The sequence below is a fragment of the Mercenaria mercenaria genome, chromosome 13, assembly GCF_021730395.1.
Source record: "Mercenaria mercenaria strain notata chromosome 13, MADL_Memer_1, whole genome shotgun sequence".
Classification (NCBI taxonomy): domain Eukaryota; kingdom Metazoa; phylum Mollusca; class Bivalvia; order Venerida; family Veneridae; genus Mercenaria; species Mercenaria mercenaria.
In genome coordinates this window covers 24,988,418-25,013,912 of record NC_069373.1, presented here as the reverse complement: position 1 = coordinate 25,013,912, position 25,495 = coordinate 24,988,418, and the positions used below count along the sequence as shown (strand labels likewise).

At 37.5% G+C, this 25,495-nt stretch overlaps 1 protein-coding gene across 2 annotated transcripts in view; it reads right to left on the bottom strand.

Moving 5' to 3' along the window:
• The window catches only part of LOC123529319 (LHFPL tetraspan subfamily member 3 protein-like), a 59,980-nt gene extending 35,542 nt beyond the window's left edge, over positions 1 to 24,438 (bottom strand). For both annotated transcript variants that reach the window (XM_045309602.2, XM_045309604.2), the window contains exons 1-2: positions 23,885 to 24,438; positions 8,385 to 8,618 (exon numbers count right to left, since the gene is read on the bottom strand). In XM_045309602.2, coding sequence (XP_045165537.1) covers positions 8,385 to 8,618; positions 23,885 to 24,299 — 649 coding nt within the window. In that variant the 5' untranslated portion in view covers positions 24,300 to 24,438. The remainder of the gene's footprint in view (positions 1 to 8,384; positions 8,619 to 23,884) is intronic.
• Positions 24,439 to 25,495: the final 1,057 nt, after the last annotated feature.

Genomic DNA, 25,495 nt, shown 5'->3' with positions numbered 1-25,495 from the left:
TATAGTAACGTAAAAGGGAAGTAATTAAAAAAAATATTTATTGTAAGTGAACAAAAGAAGGATCTGCCAAATAAATCTGTTGACATAAATGATATTTCAGATCAGTATCTTCATTAGTTATGGAGATATACCCATTTTAATTTGAAATAAAGGGAGGTAATCTGACATAAAATCAATCCATAGTTATCTACCCAGATTGGCTCAGTCCAACTAATGACAATAATGAAATTTCAAATAAGTCCTATAAGTACTTACTGATATAAATCCATTTTGATTACAATCAGGGGAGGTAATTGATATAAAATAACTCTGGAACCTATGATTGGATCTGATTTGTCATGGAATCCAAGATCTATTGTTGTTGAAGATATTTTAGAAGTTTGTATCAAGTAAAACCATAAATGAAGTATCTATATGGCTGCAAAAGCCAATATAGCCAATTTTGGACCTTTAAGGGGCCATAACTCTGGAACCCATGATGGAATCTGACCAGTTCAAGAAAGGAACCAAGATCTTGTGGTAATACAAGTTGTGTGCAAGTTTGGTTAAAATCAAATCATAAATGAAGCTGCTATTGTGCAGATAAGGTCAAAATAGCTAATTTTGGCCCTTTCAGGGGCCATAACTCTAGAACCCATTAAGGGATCTGGCCGGTTTAAAAAAGGAACCGAGATCTTATGGTGACACAAGTTTTGTGCAAGTTTGATTAAATTCAAATCATAAATGAAGCTGCTATTGTGCAGACAAGGTCAAAATAGCTAATTCTGGCCCTTTCAGGGGCCATAACTCTGGAACCCATATAGAAGTCTGGCCAGTTCAAGAAAGGAACCAAGATCTTATGGTGATACAAGTTGTGTGTCAGTTTGGTAAAAATCAAGTTATAAATAAAGCTGCTATTGTGCAGACAAGGTCAAAATAGCTAATTTTGGCCCTTTCAGGGGACATATCTCTGGAACCCATAATGGGATCTGGCTAGTTTAAGAAAGGAACCGAGATCTTATGGTGATACAAGTTGTGTGCAAGTCTGGTTAAAATAAAATCATAAATGAAACCACTATCGTGCAGACAAGAAATTGTTGACGCACGGACGGACGACGGACGAAGGGTGATCACAAAAGCTCACCTTGTCACTATGTGACAGGTGAGCTAAAACCCCTATTGACCTTTGACCTCCAATTGTGACCTTGACCTTTGAGCTAGGGGTCCGGGTTTTGCACATGACACGTCATCTCATCATGGGGAACATTTGTGCCAAGTAATATTAAAATACCTTTATGGATGGCAGAGTTATGGACCGGACACAAAACAGACCCTGTTCATGCCATGTTAACATTTAACTACCATATGTGACCTTGACCTTTGAGCTAGGGGTCTGAAAGTTGTGCAAAACACATCGTCTTAATATGAGGTACATTTGTGCAAATAATATTAAAATCCCTTCATGGATGAGTTATGGATCGGACACGAAATTGCGGACAGACGGACGGACGGAATGATGGACGGACGGAAAAGCGCATTCCTGTAGTCCCCGAAACTGGTTTTCAACCAGCAGGGGACTAATAAAGCTATAACAGTTGGTACTTAGAGTCAGAATAAGGCAGTACTCGGAGGAACTCCTCGCTAGGCAAGATTTTATCTTCGAGGAAAAACGGAAAGTGGGTTTTCCGCTTGAGCTGATCTGTACATGCAACACAAACTAAATACTTTTTAGGCTGGCGATATTCGCCAGACTATTATAACCATATATCGGGTTTCTGTAAAGTTCAACAGGTGCTGAGACTGACAACACAAAATATAATTTCATGCGCAATTCAAATAGTCCGCCACGTTAATCAGTTTTGCCATAGAGTTGTATAAAGATTGTTAAACTTACCTGTTTCAATAGATCTACTTGCGCAAACATGTTATAATAATGTTTTATTTTTCTAACGGTAAATACTTGAAAGATAACATTAGAAAATATTACATATTGATGGTAAATTAATTCGCCTCCATGAATGAAATGTCCGTATGAATGGAACTAACTCAACGTTGACCGCTTCGTTATAGATTATGACCTCGGTCTATAAGGAGCTAAGTAAACAAACGCTGGTTCTGAGAAACAATCGTCGATATGAATTATACTGCCCATTATTCGACGACCTGACATAATGTGGAAAATAAGAAAGATGAAATATCAATTAAAATGAACTTACAGTGATATGAGTTATGTCAGGTCTTAATTTAGGGCTTAAGTTAAAATCCTAACCAGGTAGAGACTGGTCAAAATACACCTCAAAATTGGATGTAACATGCATGTTGTACTACAGAAAAGTGGTCTCCATTTTTCCCTACGTCTAGTAATGAAAAAGTTACAATATAAGCTATTTATAGTAACAACAAAGGGAAGTAATTCAAAAGAAGGGACCAGTGCATGACACTCCGTCTCATGATGGTGTACAATTGTGCCAAGTTACATCAAAATCCGTCCATGCATGAAGAAGAAATGCTCCGGACAAAGTCATACTTGTATCTGACCTTTGGCCTCTAAGTGTGACCTTGACCTTAGACCTAGGGACCTGGTTCTTGCGCATGACACTCCGTCTCATGCTTGTGAACATTTGTGCCAAGTTATATCAAAATCCCTCTATGCATGAAGAAGAAATGCTCCGGACAAAGTTTTCATTCTTGTATCCTTTGACCTCTAAGTGTGACCTTGACCTTAGACATAGGGACCTGGCTCTTGCGCATGACACTCTGTCTTGTGGTGGTGAACACTTGTGCCAAGTTATATCAAAATCCCTCTATGCATGAAGAAGAAATGCTCCGGACAAAGTTTTCATTCTTGTATCCTTTGACCTCTAAGTGTGACCTTGACCTTAGACATAGGGACCTGGTTCTTGCGCATGACACTCCGTCTTGTGGTGGTGAACACTTGTGCCAAGTTATATCAAAATCCCTCTATGCATGAAGAAGAAATGCTCCGGACAAAGTTTTCATTCTTGTATCCTTTGACCTCTAAGTGTGACCTTGACCTTAGACCTAGGGACCTGGTTCTTGCGCACGACACTCCGTCTCATGATGATGAACAATTGTGCCAACTTTCATTAAGATCCCTCCATGCATGAAGAAGATATGCTCCGGACAAAGTCATTCTTGAATTTGACCTTTGACCTCTAAGTGTGACCTTGACCTTAGACCTAGGGACCTGGTTCTTGCGCATGACACTCCGTCTCATGATGGTGAACAACTGTGCCAAGTTTCATCAAAATCCCTCTATGCATGTAGAAGATATGCTCCGGACAAGGTCTTTGGACGCCGCCCGCCCGCCCACCCGCCCACCCGCCCGCCAGGGGCGTTCCCATAATACGTCCCGTTTTTCAAACGGGCGTATAAAAAGCGCTTTGTCACCAATTTGCTTTAAGGGTGGGGGTGTAGATGTAGTGAGTTTTGTTTAAACACACGTTTTCAACTTTTTTTCAGGTTATATTAAGATAGTGGACCCGTATTGGTAATGTTTAACAATTGCACTAACTTAATACAGTTCTGAAGTTAACATATTTCGCACTGTAATTCATCTTTAAATGACTTTTACCGTGTCGTTGTTGTTTGTTTGTTTGTTTTTTATTTGTTAATTTTGTATAAGTTATGTCTTTTTTTTCCTCCAGCTGAAACAGAGACAAATTTCAAAGTGATAGCCATTGTGCAAAACGATCACAGAGAATTCATTTTACCAAATATTTTTCTAAATGAAACCTCAAAATATTGCGTAACAATAAATTATTATAAAACACAAAATAAAATTGGCGACAACAATTTTTCTGGGGAGCCTCGAGTAAAAGGATTTAAGCGGAAAGAAATTAAGCTCCAACTTTTGAAAATTATGGCCTTGCTCTATGCATTCATAAAGAACCATAGGGCAGAAGTAAAACCTACCTACCTATATTTATTCAAAACTTTGTAAAAATAAATGCAAACTCAAGAACTTTTGCAAATGTAATTAAGTATTTTTCAAAGATGTCTAAACATTCACCCTTCAGGTCAAATTCATTTGAAACAAGAAATGACTAAGAAATGGCTAATCAAATAAAACATTTCCGCTTTTATACGACAGATCAATGATAATATGTCTTAAAAAAAACAACAGTTTATCTTACTCAAAAAAAGAAAAATAATGAACAAAGTTTGGTCCCAGTAGGGTTTGAACCTACGCCCTCCTGAATAATTAGTTAAAGTAATCTCATGGTAGGAATTGAATACTCTTCAAAAAAAAATACATTATTACGGGTACGTCAATTTTCCTAACCATCGTATTAAGGAAGCAACATGACTAGACAATAATCATTAACAGTCCGGTTTATAGCGGGGTTCGAGCCCAAGATTTCCCTCATACCGACAAGAAAATCGCCCCATTTGATCAATGTTCATACATTCACACATAATGTGTGTGTTGGGTGGGGGATTGCATATCGAAATATAGATGTTGTGTTTGTTACCTTTATATTTTATCTGATATTATGTCCCTCAATGTTTATTATCGCTTCGTAAGAAACATATATAAATGGTTATGGCACGCCAATTGTCCAATAATAACGTTAACCCAAGTTTACAGTAAAAAAAGTAGAATTAACAATAACAGATAAACAAGGTTTTCGAACGTAAAACCAGGTTTTTCTAATACTTACCCATATTTTCGGGCGAAAACACGCCTGTGAACCCAGGTTTCAACTAGGTTTTTCAACTGAACTTTGAATTTTGGCCGTTATTTTAAGTTCATGAGCGTGAATCTATGTTTACGGAAGTTAACCAGGGTTCTCGGGTGTAAACCATAGCTTACGAACGTGAACATATGTTAACGATCGAGAATTTAGGTTTACGACCGTGAACATGGGTTTACAACCGTAAACATAGGTTAACGCTGGTGAACATAGGATAATGACCAAAAATCATAGTTTTGTTCGAGAAACCAAGTTTTTCGAACTTAAACCTACGTTCACGTTCATAAACTATGGTTCACGCTCGTAAACCCAAGTTCATGGTCGTAAACATAGGTTCACGTCCGTATACAATGGTTCTCGGCAATCAAATTATCCAACAATTACATTCTTTGTCGAAAAACTATGATTATCGAATACTAACATAAATTTTCGAGCGAACACACAGTATAACGGGCTTAAACTATAGTTTACTCTCTTGGACCCATGTTTACGTCCGATAAACTAGGTTTCTCGATTCAACTTTAACTTGGATGCACAAGTTAGTCAAGATCACAACAATACCCTATGCTCACCTTGAAAACCCATAATATCTAAGATTGAACATCTTTCTCGCACAGTTTTCATTCAGTGTTTTGTGGTAGCCAGCCTTTCTGTACTTTCAGTTCTTTGATTGAGATAAATGCAACACTTTTAGGCCATTTATGCATGTCTGACTGACAAGAACCTTAAATCTGGTCTTACTGAATATATCACCACATAAAATGGCAGGTGCGCAACTACATATGCTGAATTACTGATGAAGTTTGATGATTCAAAGTCATACTTTCTGAGATATGTACAACACCAACAGGACAGTTTAATCAACAATTTGTTTACAAAACGCACACTTTTTCACAATCAAATGCAGTGGCCAAGTACAATCGCCTCTTGTGTAACAGGTAATTGGATTTGCTTTCACACTTCTTGCAAAAATCTCACAAGTACTGTACCTGAAGTAGGCTGAGCTTGAGTTACACCACTGGCATAAGTGGTATGTATTCAAAGAATTTTGACACCTATCATCAATAAGTGTGGATCAAAAGAAAGATCGGGCGACCTGAACATTGCTTTGAGGTGTCTGAATTTGAATTTCTGTCAAACCTTGGAAAGCAGATGCTCAATTATCACTTGTCCACAGACAAAATGCAAAAATTTGGTTGTTCAGTCCCTCAAATGTACCACTCGGGCAACTCGGACAACTCATTTTGCTGGCCCTGCTCATCTGTTCCTCAAGCAATTTCACTGAAAGTTGCGGGGCCTCATTTCTCAATTACTTGTGTGTGTGTGTGTATGTGTTTTGTTTTAGCATCTTTTTCAATAATATTTCAGTGAAATAATGATGATTACTTGTAGCAGTAAGCGCAATGTCCAGCTTTATAATGCTGTTTCACTAGAATATCATGCTGTATACACATGACATGATACCTCACCCAGTCACATTACACTGACACTGGGCGGATCAGTCCTAGCACTACCCTCTTAATACTGAGTGTTAAGCGAGTAAGCTACTAGTACCATTTTTCAAGTCTTTGGTAGTTATTAAATTCCATTAAACCATGTCTGAGATAAGACACTGGTGGGTCAAAAATTGAATGAAAACACTACATATGTACTATAAATATACACATACAAATGGGCCATAAATCTTGTCTTCCTCAACCAGTCTGAATGGAGCTTGCAACAGTTAACATTTCTACACATACAAATGGGCCATAAATCTTGTCTTCCTCAACCAGTCTGAATGGAGCTTGCAGATAACAGTTAACATTTCTACTATTTTCTACTGAAATCCATCAAACCATGTATGAGATATGACTCTGGATTGAAAGAAGTTAGAATAAAAACAAGTTATATATGTAATATATAATACATGTGCAAAGGGCCATAAATCTTGTCTTATTCAGGCAATCTGACTTAACTTACAGGGTCGCATTTTCCTATTGTATAACATTTCCACCATGTATTATCTAAGTCATAGATATGGCTTTGGAAGTACAGGTCAGATGGGACGGACTATGCCAAAACTATGTCTCTCTGTCTCTGACAGGAAAAGTACCATCGTGATTGTAGAAGGTAAAACTGAACTGTACAAAATGTTTGCCATCCTTTTTCACCAGTAACTGTTTTAAGACCGCCTTTAAAAATAAGACTAGATGCCCACGGGCAACATGTCGAGCCCGTCAGTTGTCAAAAGGACTGGGAGTTGCACACAACACTCTGTCTCACTGAGGCAAACATTTATGCCAAATAAAAAGAAGATTGCAAAAAGGTACAATACAAGTTATTTGTAGTAACAACAAGGGGAAGTAAATCTTTAAAAAAAAAATAAAAAAATTCTAAGTCCACACAAACATCCTTACCAGTAGAAATAGGTCAAAATACACCTCAAAATCGGATGTAACATGCATGTTGTACTACAGAAAAGTGGTCTTGATTTTTCCCTATGACCAATAATAAAAAAAGTTACAATATAAGCTATTTATAGTAACAACAAAGGGAAGTAATTCTAGATTTTGCGCATGACATCCGTCTCATGATGGTGAACAATTGTGCCAAATTACATCAAAATCCCTCTATGTATGAAAAAGAAATGCTCCAGACAATGTCATTTTTGTATCTAACCTTTGACCTCTTAAGTGTGACCTTGACCTTAGACCTAAGGACCTGGTTCTTGCACATGACACTCTGTCTCATGGTGGTGAACATCTGTGCCAAGTAACAGCAAAATCCCTCCATGCATGAAGAAGAAATGCTCCGGACAAAGTTGTCATTCTTGTATCCTTTGACCTCTAAGTGTGACCTTGACCTTTGACCTAGGGATCTGATTCTTGAGCATGACACTCCGTCTCATGATGGTGAACAATTGTGCCAAGTTACATCAAAATCCATCCATGCATGAAGAAGAAATGCTCCAGACAAAGTCATTAATTGAATTTGACCTTTGACCTCTAAGTGTGACCTTGACCTTTGAGATAGGAACCTGGGGTTTGCGCATGACACTCCGTCTCACTGAGGTTTACATTATACCAAATATAAACAAGATTGCTCCATGCAAGTCAAAGTTATGGTCCAGACAAACAAATCCGGACGGACGGACGGACGCACACACATACCCCGAACAGCCATTTGGACAACTATGTCTTCGATTCCGCAAGCGGGCTCGACAAAAATCAACACCTTTTGCCTTTTGTAACTATGGACAGTTCCAGTTTTTGTCGTTAAATTTCATCTAACTCTTCCCTCTATTGCTATTCTAGTCATACCAAGGTCAAGTGCTCACAAGTGCGTCACAAACGAAACGCCTGTGGTCTATTGTGTAAACTAGGTTGATTATATATGACAGTCCCGATTGGACAATCTGTTTTATGTAAACATTAATGATTGACAGTTTTAGATCCGTCCATACTCTATAGGTTATATTTACAGAGCAATAATGAAATCAAACAATATTTTAACAGGTTTTGCATTCATGTTTCTTTTAGGCAAAGTTTACTAGGTAGACTGAATGTTATACAAATCCACATTACTACTTTCAACCAAATACATTTTATATACTTTTGCATTATATATAATTTATACTATACAGACCTGATAGACTTAAAATAAGTGCACTAAAATTGTCCTTATTCACTTTTCAAAAGTAATTACCTTCTTTAAGTTTCTTAAATTCTGGGAACATCTTTGCCTGTCGTGCAGCCAGTACAAAGGCAAGTACTGCAAGGATCAGTGCATCAAAAATGAGAACAATTGCCAAAATGTATGCCCAACGTATTCGACATTTGTCCATGTTGTAAGCTGTGGCATCCTGTCCACATATACGACGTACATCATTATCATCAAAGGCATTTGGGTAGATGATACAGGCCACAGCCATGAACAAAGCTGAAAATAGAGAAATCTAAAAATTGTGTCCATAGGACAAGGATGCCCACACATATTGTGTCATCCTCTATATAGAAACAAGAGGGTCACTGATCCTAAATTGCTCACCTGTGTACAAGGCTTCAAGTGTGTTTGTACAGAGTTTAAGCTTTCTTCTATGTTAGCCTATATTATATACATGTCACACACATTTTTGAACCTAGGGTAATAATTTGAACAATTACAGTTGAAATTACAAATCTGATATCACATGCCAAATATCAATATGATGTGGGTGATAAGGCTGAACAACTATTTTAAGTTTGAATCAAATTCATTTAGTAACAAGAGCTCGTCGAACACGAAATACCCCCCTTGATGCATTCAGTAATTGCACAAGGAACAGAAATTATATGCTCACTGTAAACAAAAATTCTACCATTCTGGTTTAATCTGACCTTGACCTTTAACCTATTAACCTAACAAGAGATTACAGAGTGTTCTTGGCGCCATCCACTGAGCCATTTTTGAATGTTCCAAATTTCAAGACTAGCTCAAGGTCAAAATCAATGTCAAATTTCATTTCAGTACAAACCAATGTGTATGTGGTCCAAATTTGAAAGCTGTGGCTTTAGAAATGTGAAAGCAGGTCACTAGATCAATTTCAAGGTCAAAGTTCATTTCGGTAGACAGAACTATGTATGTGCTTCAAAGGCTGTAGCTTGAGAAATGTGAAAGCAGGTAATAGGTAAAAATCAATGTCAAATTTCAATTCAGATCACAAAAATACGCACACGGTTCAAATTTGAAGCCTGTAGCTTGAGAAATGTGAAAGTAGGTCACTAGGTCAATCTCAAGATTAAAGTTCATTTCGGTACACAAAACTATGCAAGTGGTTCAAATTTAAAGGCTGTAGCTTGAGAAATGTGAAAGTAGGTCACTAGGTCAATCTCAAGATCAAAGTTCATTTCAGTACACAAAACTATGCTTGTGGTTCAACTTTGAAGGCTGTAGCTTGAGAAATGTGAAAGTAGGTCACTAGGTCAAATCAAAGTCAAATTTTATTTTGGAACAAAAAACTATGCATGTGGTCCAAATTTAAAGCCTGTACCTTCAAAAATGTGAAAGTAGGTCACTAGGTCAATAACAAGGTCAAAGTTTTTTTCGGTACAGAAAACCTATGCAAGTGGTCCAAATTTGAAGGCTGTAACTACAGAAATGTGAAAGTAGGTCACTAGGTCAAGATCAAGGTCAACTCATGTCAAGGTTCATCTTGCCACTCAAAACTATACATGTGGTCCAAATTTGAATGATGTAAGTTATGGACATGAAGGTTCTAAGTTTTTCCCTATATAAGTCTATATCAGGGCTTCGGAAATTTGCCGGTTTGTCGGTTTTGGACCGATTTTTGACTTTTCAGACCAATTCGTGAAGTGAAAAAACGAAAAAAATCGGTCCCGTAAAAATGGAGAAAAGTATAAATTTCGGTCTGATATCTCAATACACGATCACCTGCCAAGTAGGAAATTGTTGGTCGCACCTTCAGATAATCAATAAACGTGTCAATCGATCTGATTGTCACTTTGATAATCGGTCCGTAATTAGCGCGTGACGCAGTCAGTGCTCGCGCGGCACATCCTTTAATTAGTCCAAATAATTGTACTCGAGAGTTGAATATCGTTAATATTTTTTGACTTGTCGATATCCGCCTCCGAGTACAAACCAGAAAAGGTAAAGAATGTGATAGCACTGTTCTCTTCTTTGCGTAAGTAACACCCAATGGAATCCGTTGGGCGGGAATTATGTTATAATAATGCAACGGATAAAAAAAAGAAATACATACATAGAAAGCTTGTAATTTTTCCTTTTCAATGATGTATATATTACCGAGATTTCTTGAGAAAAATTCAAACTATGGCAGTTAAAAAAATGCCAAGGTTTAACACGAGTGTACTACATATTGGAAAATGGCCGATCACCGGTAAACACATTACTACACGAAGCGTTTTCATTGGTCACGCCTCCACCGCCATTACATGAAGACGATTGAAACGTTAGAGGTTTAAATTTTTTACAACAGAAATTCTTGATAAATATGTCCTGTTCTTATGTTTTTTGTTTACTATTTATGATTTAAAACAACAGGTAAGCAGTTAGGGCTAAAGAAAAAGCGTGACTACTGATAAATCGTAATTTCAATTGACCACAGTTTCCACCACAGTTTTGATTGTTTCTGGTTGAGACCTCTAGGTAGACAACGTAAAATATCAAAATGTAAAATCGGTCTGCCCGAGGTCTCATTATTTAGACTAATCCTTTAATGTTTGCAGACAGCCGATTGCGGTGTATTAAACATTTTTGACTGGTTTCCTAACGTTTCTGACTGGATCCAAATCATTTCGACGGGGATCCACTTCTTTTATTTAGAATCCGACAGATGGTTTATTTCAAAAGGCTATGTTTGATCACGGTAACAAACAAATGGTCGCTGCATTTAATAAATTGTACATTATAGGTCTTTGATTTAATGAGACATCACACGGAAAACCGATAAAAATAATTTTTATAATCACTTGATTTGAAAAAATTACATGATTCATTTGTTGGGGCTCCAGATGAAACAAATGCAGAAAATCGTCTTTGCAACCCGACTGTACAAAAAAGAAAAAATGGACGTGCAACCACGAATGATAAAGAAAACCGGAGTGGCACTGTTTATCAAATCGGTCTTTTAAAAACGTTTCAAAATGAAATTTTGTTTACATCAGAAGAGAACATATAACTTTATAAAATGTAGTTGCTTATTGAAGTACAACGTAAGTGAAATGAAATATCCGTGGCCAACCCGCGTGACGTTTTGGTACTATACATGCGGGAAATTCGATCTCAGCGTTCAAATAACGTACACATTCGGTACACGGCAGAGTATTCTTTAAATACTGAGGCTGTTTAGCAGAGAATATGTGTCGTGTAACTCACTTTGACGCATTGTATTTTATAGAATTCCGTCAAAGAATGACGAAACATCACAAAGTATCTGCCGTGTATACGGTATCGAAGTCACGTGCGTTGGCTTTTAGACTAGTTACGCACACGGTGTCAATACCTCTTATTATCTCGGAAAAACATCGAAATTTAAACAAAGTAACGATCACACATAACACTGAATAACTGTCTTCATTGTATGGTAACACGCGGTGACTGGTAACTCAGTTTTAATGCATGACATGCTTATTTCTTTACCCTATCACGTTTTACAAAATATATAATATTGGGAATGCGGTGGGTGGGGCAGCACCGATGTCAGGATTCTCGTTTCGGACCGATTGAGTTATCAAAATTTCCGGAGCCCTGGTCTATATGAACCATATAACCCCTGGGCGGGGCCATATTTGACCCTAGAGGGATCATTTGAACAAACTTGGTAGAGAACCACTAAATGATGCTACATTACAAAATATCAAAGCTATAGTCTTTGTGGTTTGGACAAGAAGATTTTCAAAGTTTTTCCCTATATAAGTCTATGTAAACCATGTGACCCCCAGGGCGGAGCCATATATTAGACCCTAGGGGAATAATTTGGACAATCTTAGTAGAGGACCACTAGATGATGTCATATACAAAATATTAAAGCCCTAAGCCATGTGGTTTTGGACAAGAGGTTTTTCAAAGTTTTTTCCTATATAAGTCTATATAAACCATGTGACCCCGGGGGTGGAGCCATATTTGACCCCAGGGAAATAATCTGAACAATCTTGGTAGAGGATCACTAGATTCTGCTACATACCAAATATCAAAGCCCTAGGCCCTATGGTTTTGGACAAGAAGATCAGAAACCATTTTAACTGTTCCTGGCCAATGTGACCTTGACCTCTGACCTAATGACCTCAAAATCAATAGGGTTCATCTGCTGGTCATGGCCAACCTTAGAATATCAATTTTCCTGACACTAGGCCCAAATGTTCTAGAATTATTGCCTGGAAATCATTTTACTGTTCCTGGTCACTGTGACCTTGACATACTGATCTCAAAATCAATAGGGGTCATCTGCTGGTAATAAGCAACCTCCCTATCTACTTCAGCACCATCCGCGTACATCTATAATCGGTATTAAAACCAAGTTGCGTCTTTTGTGAACGTTTTAAATTAAAACTTAGTTCCTACTAGAAAAGTTAATCGAAATTTTATTATCATAACAACACCAAAGAGCTTGTTTCGGTCACATGATCAGAAAACATCTAACTAGCACGCTGTGCATTCAATTTTCGATAAAATTGCACCCAAGCATCCGTTGAACTTTTGTAGCATGGGTTTATGGAAAGATATATTGTATGAAATCAACAGAAGAGGTGTTAGCCTATTTATTTTTCATAGAGAAAGATACGATCATTTCATAATATTTGCGTAGATAATTTTTATTTGACGACTTAGGAAAATAATTGCAGCCATAACGGAGGGGGCGAAAAATTCGTACCTGTTTCCCGAAAATACGATCGTATGCACTTCAATTTGATTTAATATTACATTCTAGCTGGTGTTTGTGATTGACATATCATTAAAGAGTATAATTAATTCGAAAGAAACATTATTTTTAACAAATTCGCCTTTTTAATCGCCAGTAGATTTGCGGTGTTTTCGTCCCCAAATATTCACGTTCTGGCGTACGATTTCTTCTCGGATAATTATACAATAGCGGGATTTGGAAAACTGCAATGAAATAATTTGAGATCATTCAAACAAAGTTGGAAAAATTCCAGTTTTTAATATCTGAATTTGAACAATAAAATTCGTAAAAAGATCCTCTGGATGCATAGAATGCAGCCAAGAAGAATAATAGCAGCTAGACTCAGTTTGATTGAGTCTGTTCATGAGAGGTAATGAAATGTGCCCCTAGCGCCAACTTTATTACACATATGTTGAATGAACTCCATGATCCCAAAGGACCAGAAAATATAACAACACTAAAACATGCATATTGGCATGATTATGAGGCATATTATATTAATCTACAGCTGAAAATTGACTAAATGCAACCCGGAGATCATGATGTGTGCTGATATTGGAGATAGTAGTAGTTGTTTTGGTTTAAAACTGAATGAAACATTTAATTTCATTGTAAATATTCTTTTATGGTTGCTTTTAGTTTAAGAACTATTCTGAAGTGTCTTTTATCTATGTAATTTATGTATAATATATTCATAGCCTGCTTTTACCAAGATGAGATCTCATTTGGAAAAAAAATCACCTGTCAATGTCACAGGGGCCTGAACATGGAAAACCCGTTTCTGATCAATAACTTGACGACCACTTGACCCAGAATGTTGAAACTTCATAGGATGATTGGACATGTAGAGTAGATGACCCCTATTGATTTTTGAATCACTCGATCAAAAGTTAAGGTCATATGAAAACAGTTTCCAACCAATAACTTTAGAATCATTTGAGACAGAACATTCAATCACAATGATAGGAATTACAAAGTCGATGACCCTTAATGTTCTGGGGTCACTTGACTTAAGGGAAAGGTCACAGAGGCATGAAGATGGAAAAACTCTTTCTGGATCACTAACTTGAGAATCACTTGACCCAGAATGTTGAAACTTACAGGATGATTGGACATGCAGAGTAGGTGACCCCTGTAGATTTTGGACTCACTCGATCAAAGATCAAGGTCACAGGGGCCTGAACATGGAACACGGTTTACTTCAGAACCGTCTGACCCAGAATTTTGTAACTTCATAGGGTGATTGGACATGCCAAGTAGATGATCTCTTTTGCAGCCAAACATTAGTGTCTCTTTGTCTTTCGCTCCTATCCTCTATTGACTTGAGACTTGCCTAGTACGACAATGCATTGGGGGACTAGGGAGACATGGGCATCTTCTAATTTGAAATTTAATTGTCCTCATTCCAAGCAGGAGGGGTATATTGTAAATATTAATGTTTGATGATGGATGTTGGTCGTCTGTAGACACATCAGTTTCCGGATGATAACTGGAGAACGCTTGGGCCTAGGATCATGAGATCGGGAGATTTGTCATGACCAGCAAATGACCCCTATTGGCTTTGAGTTCATTAGGTCAAAGGTCAATATCACATTGACAATAGAACTTTTTTGCCAGAAAATTAGATTATGCTTTGGTCTCAGATTACATTTGATACGGAGGTCATTTAAGACTGGAAAATGACCCATAATTATTGATTTAAGATCAATACGTTAATTGTCCAGTACGCAGTGACCAAATAATTTCTGTTCCTTGTCAGTTAAGTCATGCAAGTGTTCTACAAGCTCTTGTTATAACTAGAATCTCCAAATAACACATAATTATCAATTGGTCGATGACCTTTGCTCAAATTTACTGTTATTCCCCTTGTTCCGGTAAAAGTAGGGTGTTTCCCATTGATTTATTTAAAAAACGGTTATAATTCAAAAACGGTTTTGAGCAAAATTAACCAAACCTCACAAAATTTTTAATAAGCACACGAGCTTTGCTCATATATTATTTTATCCCCTTTGACACAGTAAAAGCAAAGTTTTACCCCTTGATTTTGGTAAAAGAAAGGTTGAAAATGCTTATTAATCAAAAGTAGTTTAACTAGAATCACCAAACTTAAGCTAACTGTTCATGCCCATTACCAAAAGCTGTTAACCACTGCCCACATCAGTCCTCTCAGTGCTTTGATTAGTTCTAGTGGCCCCTAAAAGGGGCCAATCATCCCCATTTGAATAAAATGAAGGTAGGACCTTATAATAATGCTACAAACCAAGTTTGAGGAAAATCCATCATGCGTTTCATGAGAAGTTGATTAATGGTATATTTATTTTTAATCCCCCGCCGTGGCGGAGGGATTATAGGAATGGTCTGCGTCCGTCCTTCCGTCCGTCCGTCCGTCCTTCCGTCCGTCCGTCCTTCCGTCCGTAACAAATTCGTGTCCGGTCCATATCTCCTAAACCCCTTGAAGGATTTTCATGAAACTTGGGTCAAATGATCACCTCATCAAGACGATGTGCAGAACCCATGAGTCAGCCTTGTCGGTTCAAGGTCAAGGTCATAACTCAAGGTCAAAGGTTTGAGCCTGCCATTTTGTGTCTGCTCTATATCTCCTAAACCCCTTGAAGGAATTTTATAAAACTTGGGTCAAATGATCACCTCATCAAGACGATGTGCAGAACCCATGAGTCAGCCATGCCGGCTCAAGGTCAAGGTCACAACTCAAGGTCAAAGGTTTGAGCCTTCCATTTTGTGTCCGCTCTATATCTCTTAAACCCCTTGAAGGAATTTTATAAAACTTGGGTCAAATGATCACCTCATCAAGACGATGTGCAGAACCCATGAGTCAGTCATGCCGGCTCAAGGTCAAGGTCACAACTTAGGGTCAAAGGTTTGAACCTTCCATTTTGTGTCCGCTCTATATCTCCTAAACCCCTTGAAGGATTTTCATCAAACTTGGGTCAAACGATCACCTCATCAAGGCGATGTGCAGAACTTATGAGTCAGCCATGTCAGCTCAAGGTCAAGGTCACAACTGAAGGTCAAAGGTTTGAGCCTTCCATTTCGTGTCCACTCTATATCTCCTAAACCCCTTGAAGGAATTTTATAAAACCTGGGTCAAATGATTACCTCATCAAGACGATGTGCAGAAATTATGAGTCAACCATGCCAGCTCAAGGTCAAGGTCACAACTAAGGGTCGAAGGTTTGAGCCTTCCATTTGGTGTCCACTCTGTATCTCCTTAACCCCTTGAAGGATTTTCATCAAACTTTGGTCAAATGATCACCTCATCAAGAACTCATGAGTCAGCCATGTCAACTCAAGGTCAAGGTCACAACTGAAGGTCAAAGGTTTCAGCTCTGTATCTCCTAAACCCCTTGAAGGATTTTCATGAAACTTTGGTCAAATGATCACCTCATCAAGACGTTGTGCAGAATTCATGAGTCAGCCGTGTCAGTTCAAGGTCAAGGTCACAGCTAAAATCAAAGGTTTTACCCTTTCACTATCCATAGCAGTGGCGGGGGATTTAGCTGTCTTTCAGACTGCCTTGTTAACTTTAGCAGCCTCTATTTGAACAAATAATGATGTTACATGCCATGTTTGATAAAGATCCATCATGCAGTCCATTGGAAGAAGTTGTTTAACAGTATGTCTAGTTTAAGCTTATAGTATTTCTACAGACCAAGTTTGATAAAGATCCATCAAGCAGTCCATAAGAAAAAGTCTATTAAAGGTATTTTTAAAAGCGGCCAAGTTCCCCTTCTTGAACAAACTTTGGAGAGGACCTTATAATGATGCTACAGATCAAATTGGATTAAATTAAGATCCAGCAAAAGGAGAAGTTGTTTAAAGGTTTTTCTATTTTTAGCTCAAGCGGTCACTAAAAGGAGCCACGTGCCCCTACTTGGACAAAATTTCACCTGCTCAGTGTGCATTTACTCTTTAAGCATTTATTTAAAAATTGTGGGAGAAAAATACTCAATCACCGATAAGCTTATCTGGAGCTCTGATTGTAACTCATATTCAAACAAGTATTCGAAAGAAATAACTGCAGAGATAAAGGCAATGATACATATCTAGTTGCAAACTCTAAATATATTTGTAAATATATAACTAGATGTGTGTTCCTTGGATGATTCTTGTCATGGCTGTACGCCATAATTTTGTCACCTCAATCCAAAAACTGGACAAGTAAATCGAAGTATCAAAGGTTTTGCACTGAGACGATGTCGATTATCTTACTTGTTACACTGTATTTAATATATGTATACTTCCATGTTATTTCTATAGCAATGCAGTGGTGCGGCACGCCCTGTCCTGCCCCTTTTAGCGCACTGTCACCACACTGCCCTTAAAGGAAGAGGGGCGGGGAGGGATTTCCTTAGCACAGTTATGTGCCAATGACTTTCACAGGATGGTTCCAATAAACAGGGGTAATTGTTTATAGGAAAGTCAGTCAACCTTATACCTGTTTCAAAAAGAAAATGCATTTCATTATCAAACATTTATTTAATAACAAGAGGGCCAAGATGGCCCTAGGTAGCTCACCTGAGAAACACATCATGACAGTGTAAAATGTTTGACCTAATGATTTAATGGAAACAAATATTCTGACCAATTTTCATTAAGATTGGACCAAAAATGTGGTCTCTTAAGTGTAAACAAGTATTTTCTTCAATTTGACCTAGTGACCTAGTTTTTGAGCCAAGATAACCTACATTTGAACTTGACCTAGATTTGATCAAGGCAATCATTCTGACCAAATTTCATGAACCTCAACTGAAAAATACAGCCTTCATCACATACAAAACGTTTTAATTTGGTTTGTCCTAGCAACCTAGCTTTTGACCCCAGATGATCCATTTAAACTTGACCTTAATTTTATCAAGGCTATCATTCCGACCAACTTTCATGAAGATCAACTGAAAAATACAGTCTCTATTGCATACACGAGGTTTTTCTTTGATTTGACCTAGTTTTTGACCATAGATGACCCATATTCTAACTTGACCTAGATTTCATCAAGGTAATCATTCTTACTAAATTCTATGAATATCCAGTGTAAAATGCAGCCCCTATTGCATACACAAGGTTTTTCTTTAATTTGACCAGGTGACCTAGTTTTTGACCTTAGATGACCAATATTCAAATTTGACCTAAATTTCATCCTGACAAACATTCTGATAAAATTTCATGAAGATCCGGTAAAAAAATGCAGCCCCTATTGCATACACAAGGTTTTTATTTGATCTGACCTAGTGACCTAGTTTTTGGCCCCAGATGACCCATATTCGAACCTGACCTAGAATTCATCAAGGCAATCATTCTGTCCAAAATTCATGAAGATCAATTGAAAAGTACAGCCTCTATCGCGACCCATGTTCCAAACTGGCCTAGATTTCATCAAGAAACTCATTCTGGCAAAATTTCATGAAGATCAGTTGAAAAATACAGCCTCTATCGCATACACAACATTTTTCTTTGATTTGACCTAATGACCTAGAGTTTTTGACCCCACATGACCCATTTTCGAACCTGGCCTAGATTTCATCAAGGTAATCATTCTGACCAAAATTCATGAAGATCAATTTAAAAATACAGCCTCTATCGCATACACAAGGTTTTTCTTTGAATTGACCTAGTGACCTAGTTTTTGACCCCAGATGACCCATTTTCGAATTTGGCTTAGATTTCATCAACGTTATCATTCTGACAAAACTTAATGAAGATCAGTTGAAAAATACAGCCTCTATTGCATCCACAAGCTAAATGTTGACAGACGACAGACAGACAGACGTCGAGAGATCACAAAAACTCACTAAAAATATGACTGTGAGAACTTTAAATTGAATATCTTTTTTTGGAGCACTTTTTTATTTAAAATAAATGTTGTTGACACATAATAATAAACAAGAGGGCCAAGATGGCCCTAGGTCGCTCACCTGATAAACACACCATAACAGTGTAAACATGTTTGACATAGTGATTTCATGGAAACAAATATTCTGACCAATTTTCATTAAGATTGGATCAAAAATGTGGTCTCTTAAGTGTAAACAAGCATTTTCTTCACTTTGACCTAGTGACCTAGTTTTTGAGCTAAGATGACCTATATTCGAATTTGACCTAGATTTGATCAAGGCAATCATTCTGACTAAATTTCATCAACCTCGATTAAACAAGAGCTGTCTCCATAGGATGACACATGCCCCCGATGGCACTTTGAATGAATATATAGTTATGGCAGATGTTAGAGTTTAGGACCTTTGACCTACGGAACTGGGTCTTGCGCGCGACACGTCGTCTTACTGTGTCACACATTCATGCGTAGATATTTTAAAATCCATGCATGAATGACAAAGATATGGACCGGACACGCCTATCAATGCACTATCATGAAAAAATGTGACCTTGACCTTTGAGCTACGGACCTGGGTCTTGCGCGCGACACGTCATCTTACTGTGGTACACATTCATGCCAAGTTATTTGAAAATCCATCCATCGATGACAAAGATATGGACCGGACACGCCCATCAATGCACTATCCTTTAATGTCTAAGTGTGACCTTGACCTTTGAGCTACGGACCTGGGTCTTGCACGCGACATGTCGTCTTACTGTGGTACACATTCATGCCAAGTTATTTGAAAATCCATCCATAGATGACAAAGATATGAACCGGACACGCCCATCAATGCACTATCCTTTAATGTCTAAGTGTGACCTTGACCTTTGAGCTATGGACCTGGGTCTTGCGCGCAACACGTCGTCTTACTGTGGTACACATTCAAGCCAAGTTATTTGAAAATCCATCCATCGATGACAAAGATATGGACCGGACACGAAAATTGCAGACCAACAGACGGTTCAAAAACTATATGCCTCCCTTCGGGGGCATAAAAATACAGCCTCTATCGCATACAAAACGTTTTTCTTTGATTTGACCTAGTGACCTAGTTTTCAACCCCAGATGACCCATTTTCAAAACTGGTCTAGATTTCATCAAGGTTATCATTCTGGCAAAATTTAATGAAGATCAGTTGAAAAATACAGCCTCTATCGCATACACAACATTTTTCTTTGATTTGACCTAGTGACCTACTTTTTAACCCCAGATAACCATATCAAACTCGGCCTAGATTTCATCAAGGTAATCATTCTGACCAAAATTCATGAAGATAAAATGAAAAATACAGCCTCTATCGCATACACAAGGTTTTTCTTGGATTTGACCTAGTGACCTACTTTTTGACCCTAGATGACCCATATTCAAACTTGACCTATATTTCATCAATGCAATCGTTCTGACCAAATGTCATGAAGATCAATTGAAAAATACAGCCTCTATCGCATACACAAGGTTTTTCTTTGATTTGACCTAGTGACCTAGTTTTTGACCCGAGATGACCCACTTTCGAACTCGGCCTAGATTTCATCAAGGCAATCATTCTGACCAATATTCATGAAGATCAATTGAAAAATACAGCCTCTATCGCATACACAAGGTTTTTCTTTGATTTGACCTAGTGACCTAGTTTTTGACCCGAGATGAACCATTTTCGAACTCGGTCTAGATTTCATCAAGGTAATCATTCTGACCATTATTCATGAAAATTAATTGAAAAATACAGCCTCTATCGCATACACAAGGTTTTTTCTTCGATTTGACCTAGTGACCTAGTTTTTGACCCGAGATGACCCATTTTCGAACTCTGCCTAGATTTCATCAAGGTTATCATTCTGACCAATATTCATGAAGATTAATTGAAAAATACAGCCTCTATCGCATACACAAGGTTTTTCTTTGATTTGACCTAGTGACCTAGTTTTTGACCCGAGATGACCATTTTCGAACTCGGCCTAGATTTCATCAAGGTTATCATTCTGACCAATATTCATGAAGATTAATTGAAAAATACAGCCTCTATCGCATACACAAGGTTTTTCTTTGATTTGACCTAGTGACCTAGTTTTTGACCCAGATGACCCATTTTCGACCTCGGCCTAGATTTCATCAAGGTAATCATTCTGACCAAATTTCATGAAGATCAGGGTTCAAATTTAGACACGCATACTCGCTAAAAGCCAGTGGAAATTCAGAAAAGCTAGTGGCCTGAAAAATCACTCGCTTATTTTAGCGAGTCAATGAAATGCCAGGCAAATGTAATATTCCTAAAGAAAAATATGACTGTACAATAATTATAAAGTTCCAAATATAGTTTCAGTTGAATCGGATCCGATCACAGTCGTAAAAAAAGTTCAAATAGGTGTATGACGTAACCGTTTCCAGTGTAAATCATTTCAGAATATGCGGACAGATACGTTGAGCGGTAAATGACGTTTTTTAGGTATCGAGGACTCTGATTGGTTCTTAAAATTTAGTAACTATAATTAGCCTACTGGAATCCCAAAATGTGAGGAGAAAAAAATGTCGGTGAAAATTACCAACTTTTTGAAACGGACAATGTCGGCAGCTGACAAAACCGACGAGGCCATTGCGCCAAAAAAAACATGATGATTCGGAGGAAAAGCCAGTAACCGCCAGTGTCAAAACAGTAAAAAAATCTACAAAATACCCGTGTTTAATTTTAGCTAGTATCTTTTCCTTTTAGCTAGTGAACAAAAAAGGCACTAGCTAATTTTAGCTAGTAGAAAATATTGTTAAATTTGACCCCTGGAAGATCAGTTGAAAAATACAGCCTCTATCGCATACACAAGCTAAATGTTGACGGACAGACGACAGACAGACGCCGGACATCGAGTGTTCAGAAAAACTCACCTGAGCATTGCTCAGGTGAGCTAAAAAAGCAAATTAAGCGAATTTATATCCTGCCCCCACTGAATAGGCTGAAGAGGGGACAATATTTTGAAAGAATATTTGACTTCCAGATATATACACAAGTTATACATGTACAATACGACTCTGCCATGGTTTATTGGTTCACCGAATGATTTCAGTAAAGTGTGATTTATTTTTCTAAAAATATAGGTTTTAGGTAATAGAAAAAATGGCAACAACTCAAAAGTAAGTTAAGATATCCTGGCAAAAGCTGCATGTGAACAACTGGCCAACAGTGTTCTATATTTGTGTTATATTTCATCAAGATCGGTCGATGGGTTACTGTTATGTGGGAATTTATTAATTTTAAAACAAAGGGCTGGTGTTACTGAATAGATCCACACACAACTGGTCTGCATCACTGTCCTGTAGTGATCCATATTTGTATTAAGTTTCTTTCAATATGCAAGGAAAGAGTTATGGTTCTTGGCATTCTTACTCATCTTAATTGATGACAAAATATGAGACGTGGAAATTCCCCAAAACCAGGTTTTCCAAACTTTGTCTTTTTTTTGGTAACACTGACTTTGACCTAACAGTAACCTTAACCCTAGTGGCCAAGAAATAATCCCATTTCTTTCCTAGTAAGCTACCAGCATACAGTTGACATCGTACTTGCGCCACCTCTATTAAGCAATCTTTGTATTAAACGACCAGTCAAAATCCCTCCGGAACGTTTTCAGTACATAAATTATTCCATTGAACGGCTTTTTTATTAAACAACTAGTGACCACATTAATGTAGTCCAGACAAGTAAAATATTCAACAAAAGTATCTATTAAGCAACAGGATACCAAATTCCCGCCGGGCATTTTTTCACCTGTGTATTTAGTGAGTATGTTTTGCACCTGCCTAAATGCAATTAACCTTAGTTACCTTTGTAACAGTCAGTCCGACGAACAATCCAGTTATAATTATCACAGTTTGTGAAGTATAATAATATATACATATAATTATGTATGTTCATAAAATGCTGAACTTTACATTAACAGTTAAAAATAACTTTTCTCTTCACCTGACTGAAATTCATTAAGAGACCATTCCATTAAGAGACCACCTTTTAGCAGTCCCTTGGGCAGTCTCTTAATACATTGTCGACCGAAAACATTTTAAAAGTGCCACTGCAATATCTCCAAAGAATCTTTATGTCAACTTCCTCAGACAAAAAAGTAACAACCTATTCGGCAGATACTATATCAGGGCTTCCATTAAGCGGCGTCCCGGCGTAATATACGTCAAAAATTATGATCCGTACGCCAATACGTGTTTGAAGCATCGTGTTTGACAGAGACCGTCTGTAAATATAAACCGTTATCCAGATCAGTTGACATGTTTAGAAGGCGCTAATTGCCAACAATAAAACATTACATGCATTTGGCTCAGATCTGCCTGCTCAGATTAAGTTGGTGAAGACAAAGTAACTAATTGTGGAAAATATATCGATAATTTCAGCACAAAAAAAACCTCAGCAAGTAACTATATTCTTCTAGCAAATGACATTTCACATTTTCCAATTGGTAATAAATTTGCTACTTACTTTGGATTTTTGTAAATGATAAATCCTACTTTTACAGTATTTTTTAGAAGAAAAAAAAACAAACATTCAATTTGTCTCCTATTAAGAACTGATATCTAGGACACATTTTGATGAATACCCTGAAATAAACACCAGCACATGGCAGCCAACTGAACTAAAGCACTGACATAAAGGGATATCCCTGTATCTCATTCCTAGCTAGAGCTATTGAGCGGAAAGTGTTTTTCTTCTTCTTAGTGACACCAAATGCAATCCAAAGCTGCAGGGTGGCATTTCCCTACCACAGTTTACATTTCTTCCATGTTTTATTGAAAACCTCCTACCACTTCATAGATAAGACTTCAGTAGGACTGAAAGACGGGCGGACAACACCAAAACTATTTCCCTCTGTCTTTGGCAGGGTATAAAAAGTGGAATACCTGCAATGAGCTGAAGGATCCCGCAGAGTTTCAGAACTATTCTTGGCTTCAAGAACAGGAACAGTAACATGCAAATGATACTGAAGATGAACAGCAATGATGCACCGCCAACTAGGAAACTTGCTGCTCGGAAGTAATCATTCTGGATTGTGTTGAAATCTAGAAAGTCACCATCGCACTTATAATCAGATCCTTGAACCCGTTCGCATCTTTCATACAATCCGAAATAACCAACGCCAGGGCTTTCTGTGGTATCACCAAACCAGAATGGTTGAATGAAAGCAACAATATTCAAAATAGTGTAGCATGCAGAAAAAACAAACCAAGCAACTGTAATTGCTCTTGAATTTCTGACATAGTTAGTGTGCTGGATTTTAGTAACCTCGGCATTCCATTCCATCTCCCTTTGATCCATTCTGAACTAAATTTCTTTGCTGATATTCAATGAAAACATAATCGAAACAAAAATATCTGGGTGAGGTTTACACCTGTGCTGCCTTCTATCAAAGGTAAAATCTATTTTTAGACCTGTCAAACTGGTTTTGCTGATAATTTCCCTTGATGTGATATGGTATAAATATGGCTGAACACCACTAAATAGATTAAGGTTATAACACACTAAATAGTTGTTGTTCTTTATTCTTTATAAAATTGACCTAATTCCAATGACCGCTGCACACTTCAGGACCCATTTTAAATGTCTGTAACCTACATTTTCTTGAAAAATATTGTCAGTATTAACTAAAAATCAAAAGAAAAGTGGGGGTCATGTTTGATGCAAGAAAAATAATTTCAGTCAAACACACAAACTGCAAAATCAGCTAAAAAATGAGACCCCAAATTAAACTGGTGGTGTATGATCTAAGTTTCCATGAAAAATTTTGTAATGTTGTTATTTCATTATGAAAATGCTACCTACATGTCAAGCATAGATCTGTCATGTAATTTTAGCAAAAAAAAAATGCAAAGAAAATAAGGAAATAGCTCTACAGGGCCAAAAAACAACAACAAAAAACAAAAAACAAAACAAAACTGAGGACTATTTGTATCCGCCATTATGCGACTATCATTTTTTTCACGCCTTTTTCGTTTTAGTGTCTGTATACCTAAAGGTAAAGGTAAGGTAGCAGGGTACACTTAGATTCGAAAATTTTGGGCACGGACAGTCTTACATGTAGCGAGTCGCAATTTTGCACTTCCCTTATGAGCAGAATCAGGGTGGCCATTTTATAAATTGCGTGCATGTTTTGTGCTTTTAATTAATGTCAAGACCAGGATTCTCATACAAGAATAAAGAAAGTTATCAAAACGAAAGTTTTACACCATCCATTAAAAATAGCATGCCAAAATCATCAATTTTGCACATTTTGAACAGCCTGCAATGATCCCGCTGCAATAACAATGCCCAATTTTATTGAATTTCTCAATTTAATAGTCCTTACTGGACTTCAGGATATAAACGGAATGGGGGCCATCCAGCTCGTTTTTTCACAAAATAAAGGAAATGTTCTCGAGTACCTAGACTAGCTCCTAGACTATGATATATCTTTTTACATTTTTATGATTGAATGTAGTGAACTGAGCCAGTCTATATCCTATGCCCAATATGAT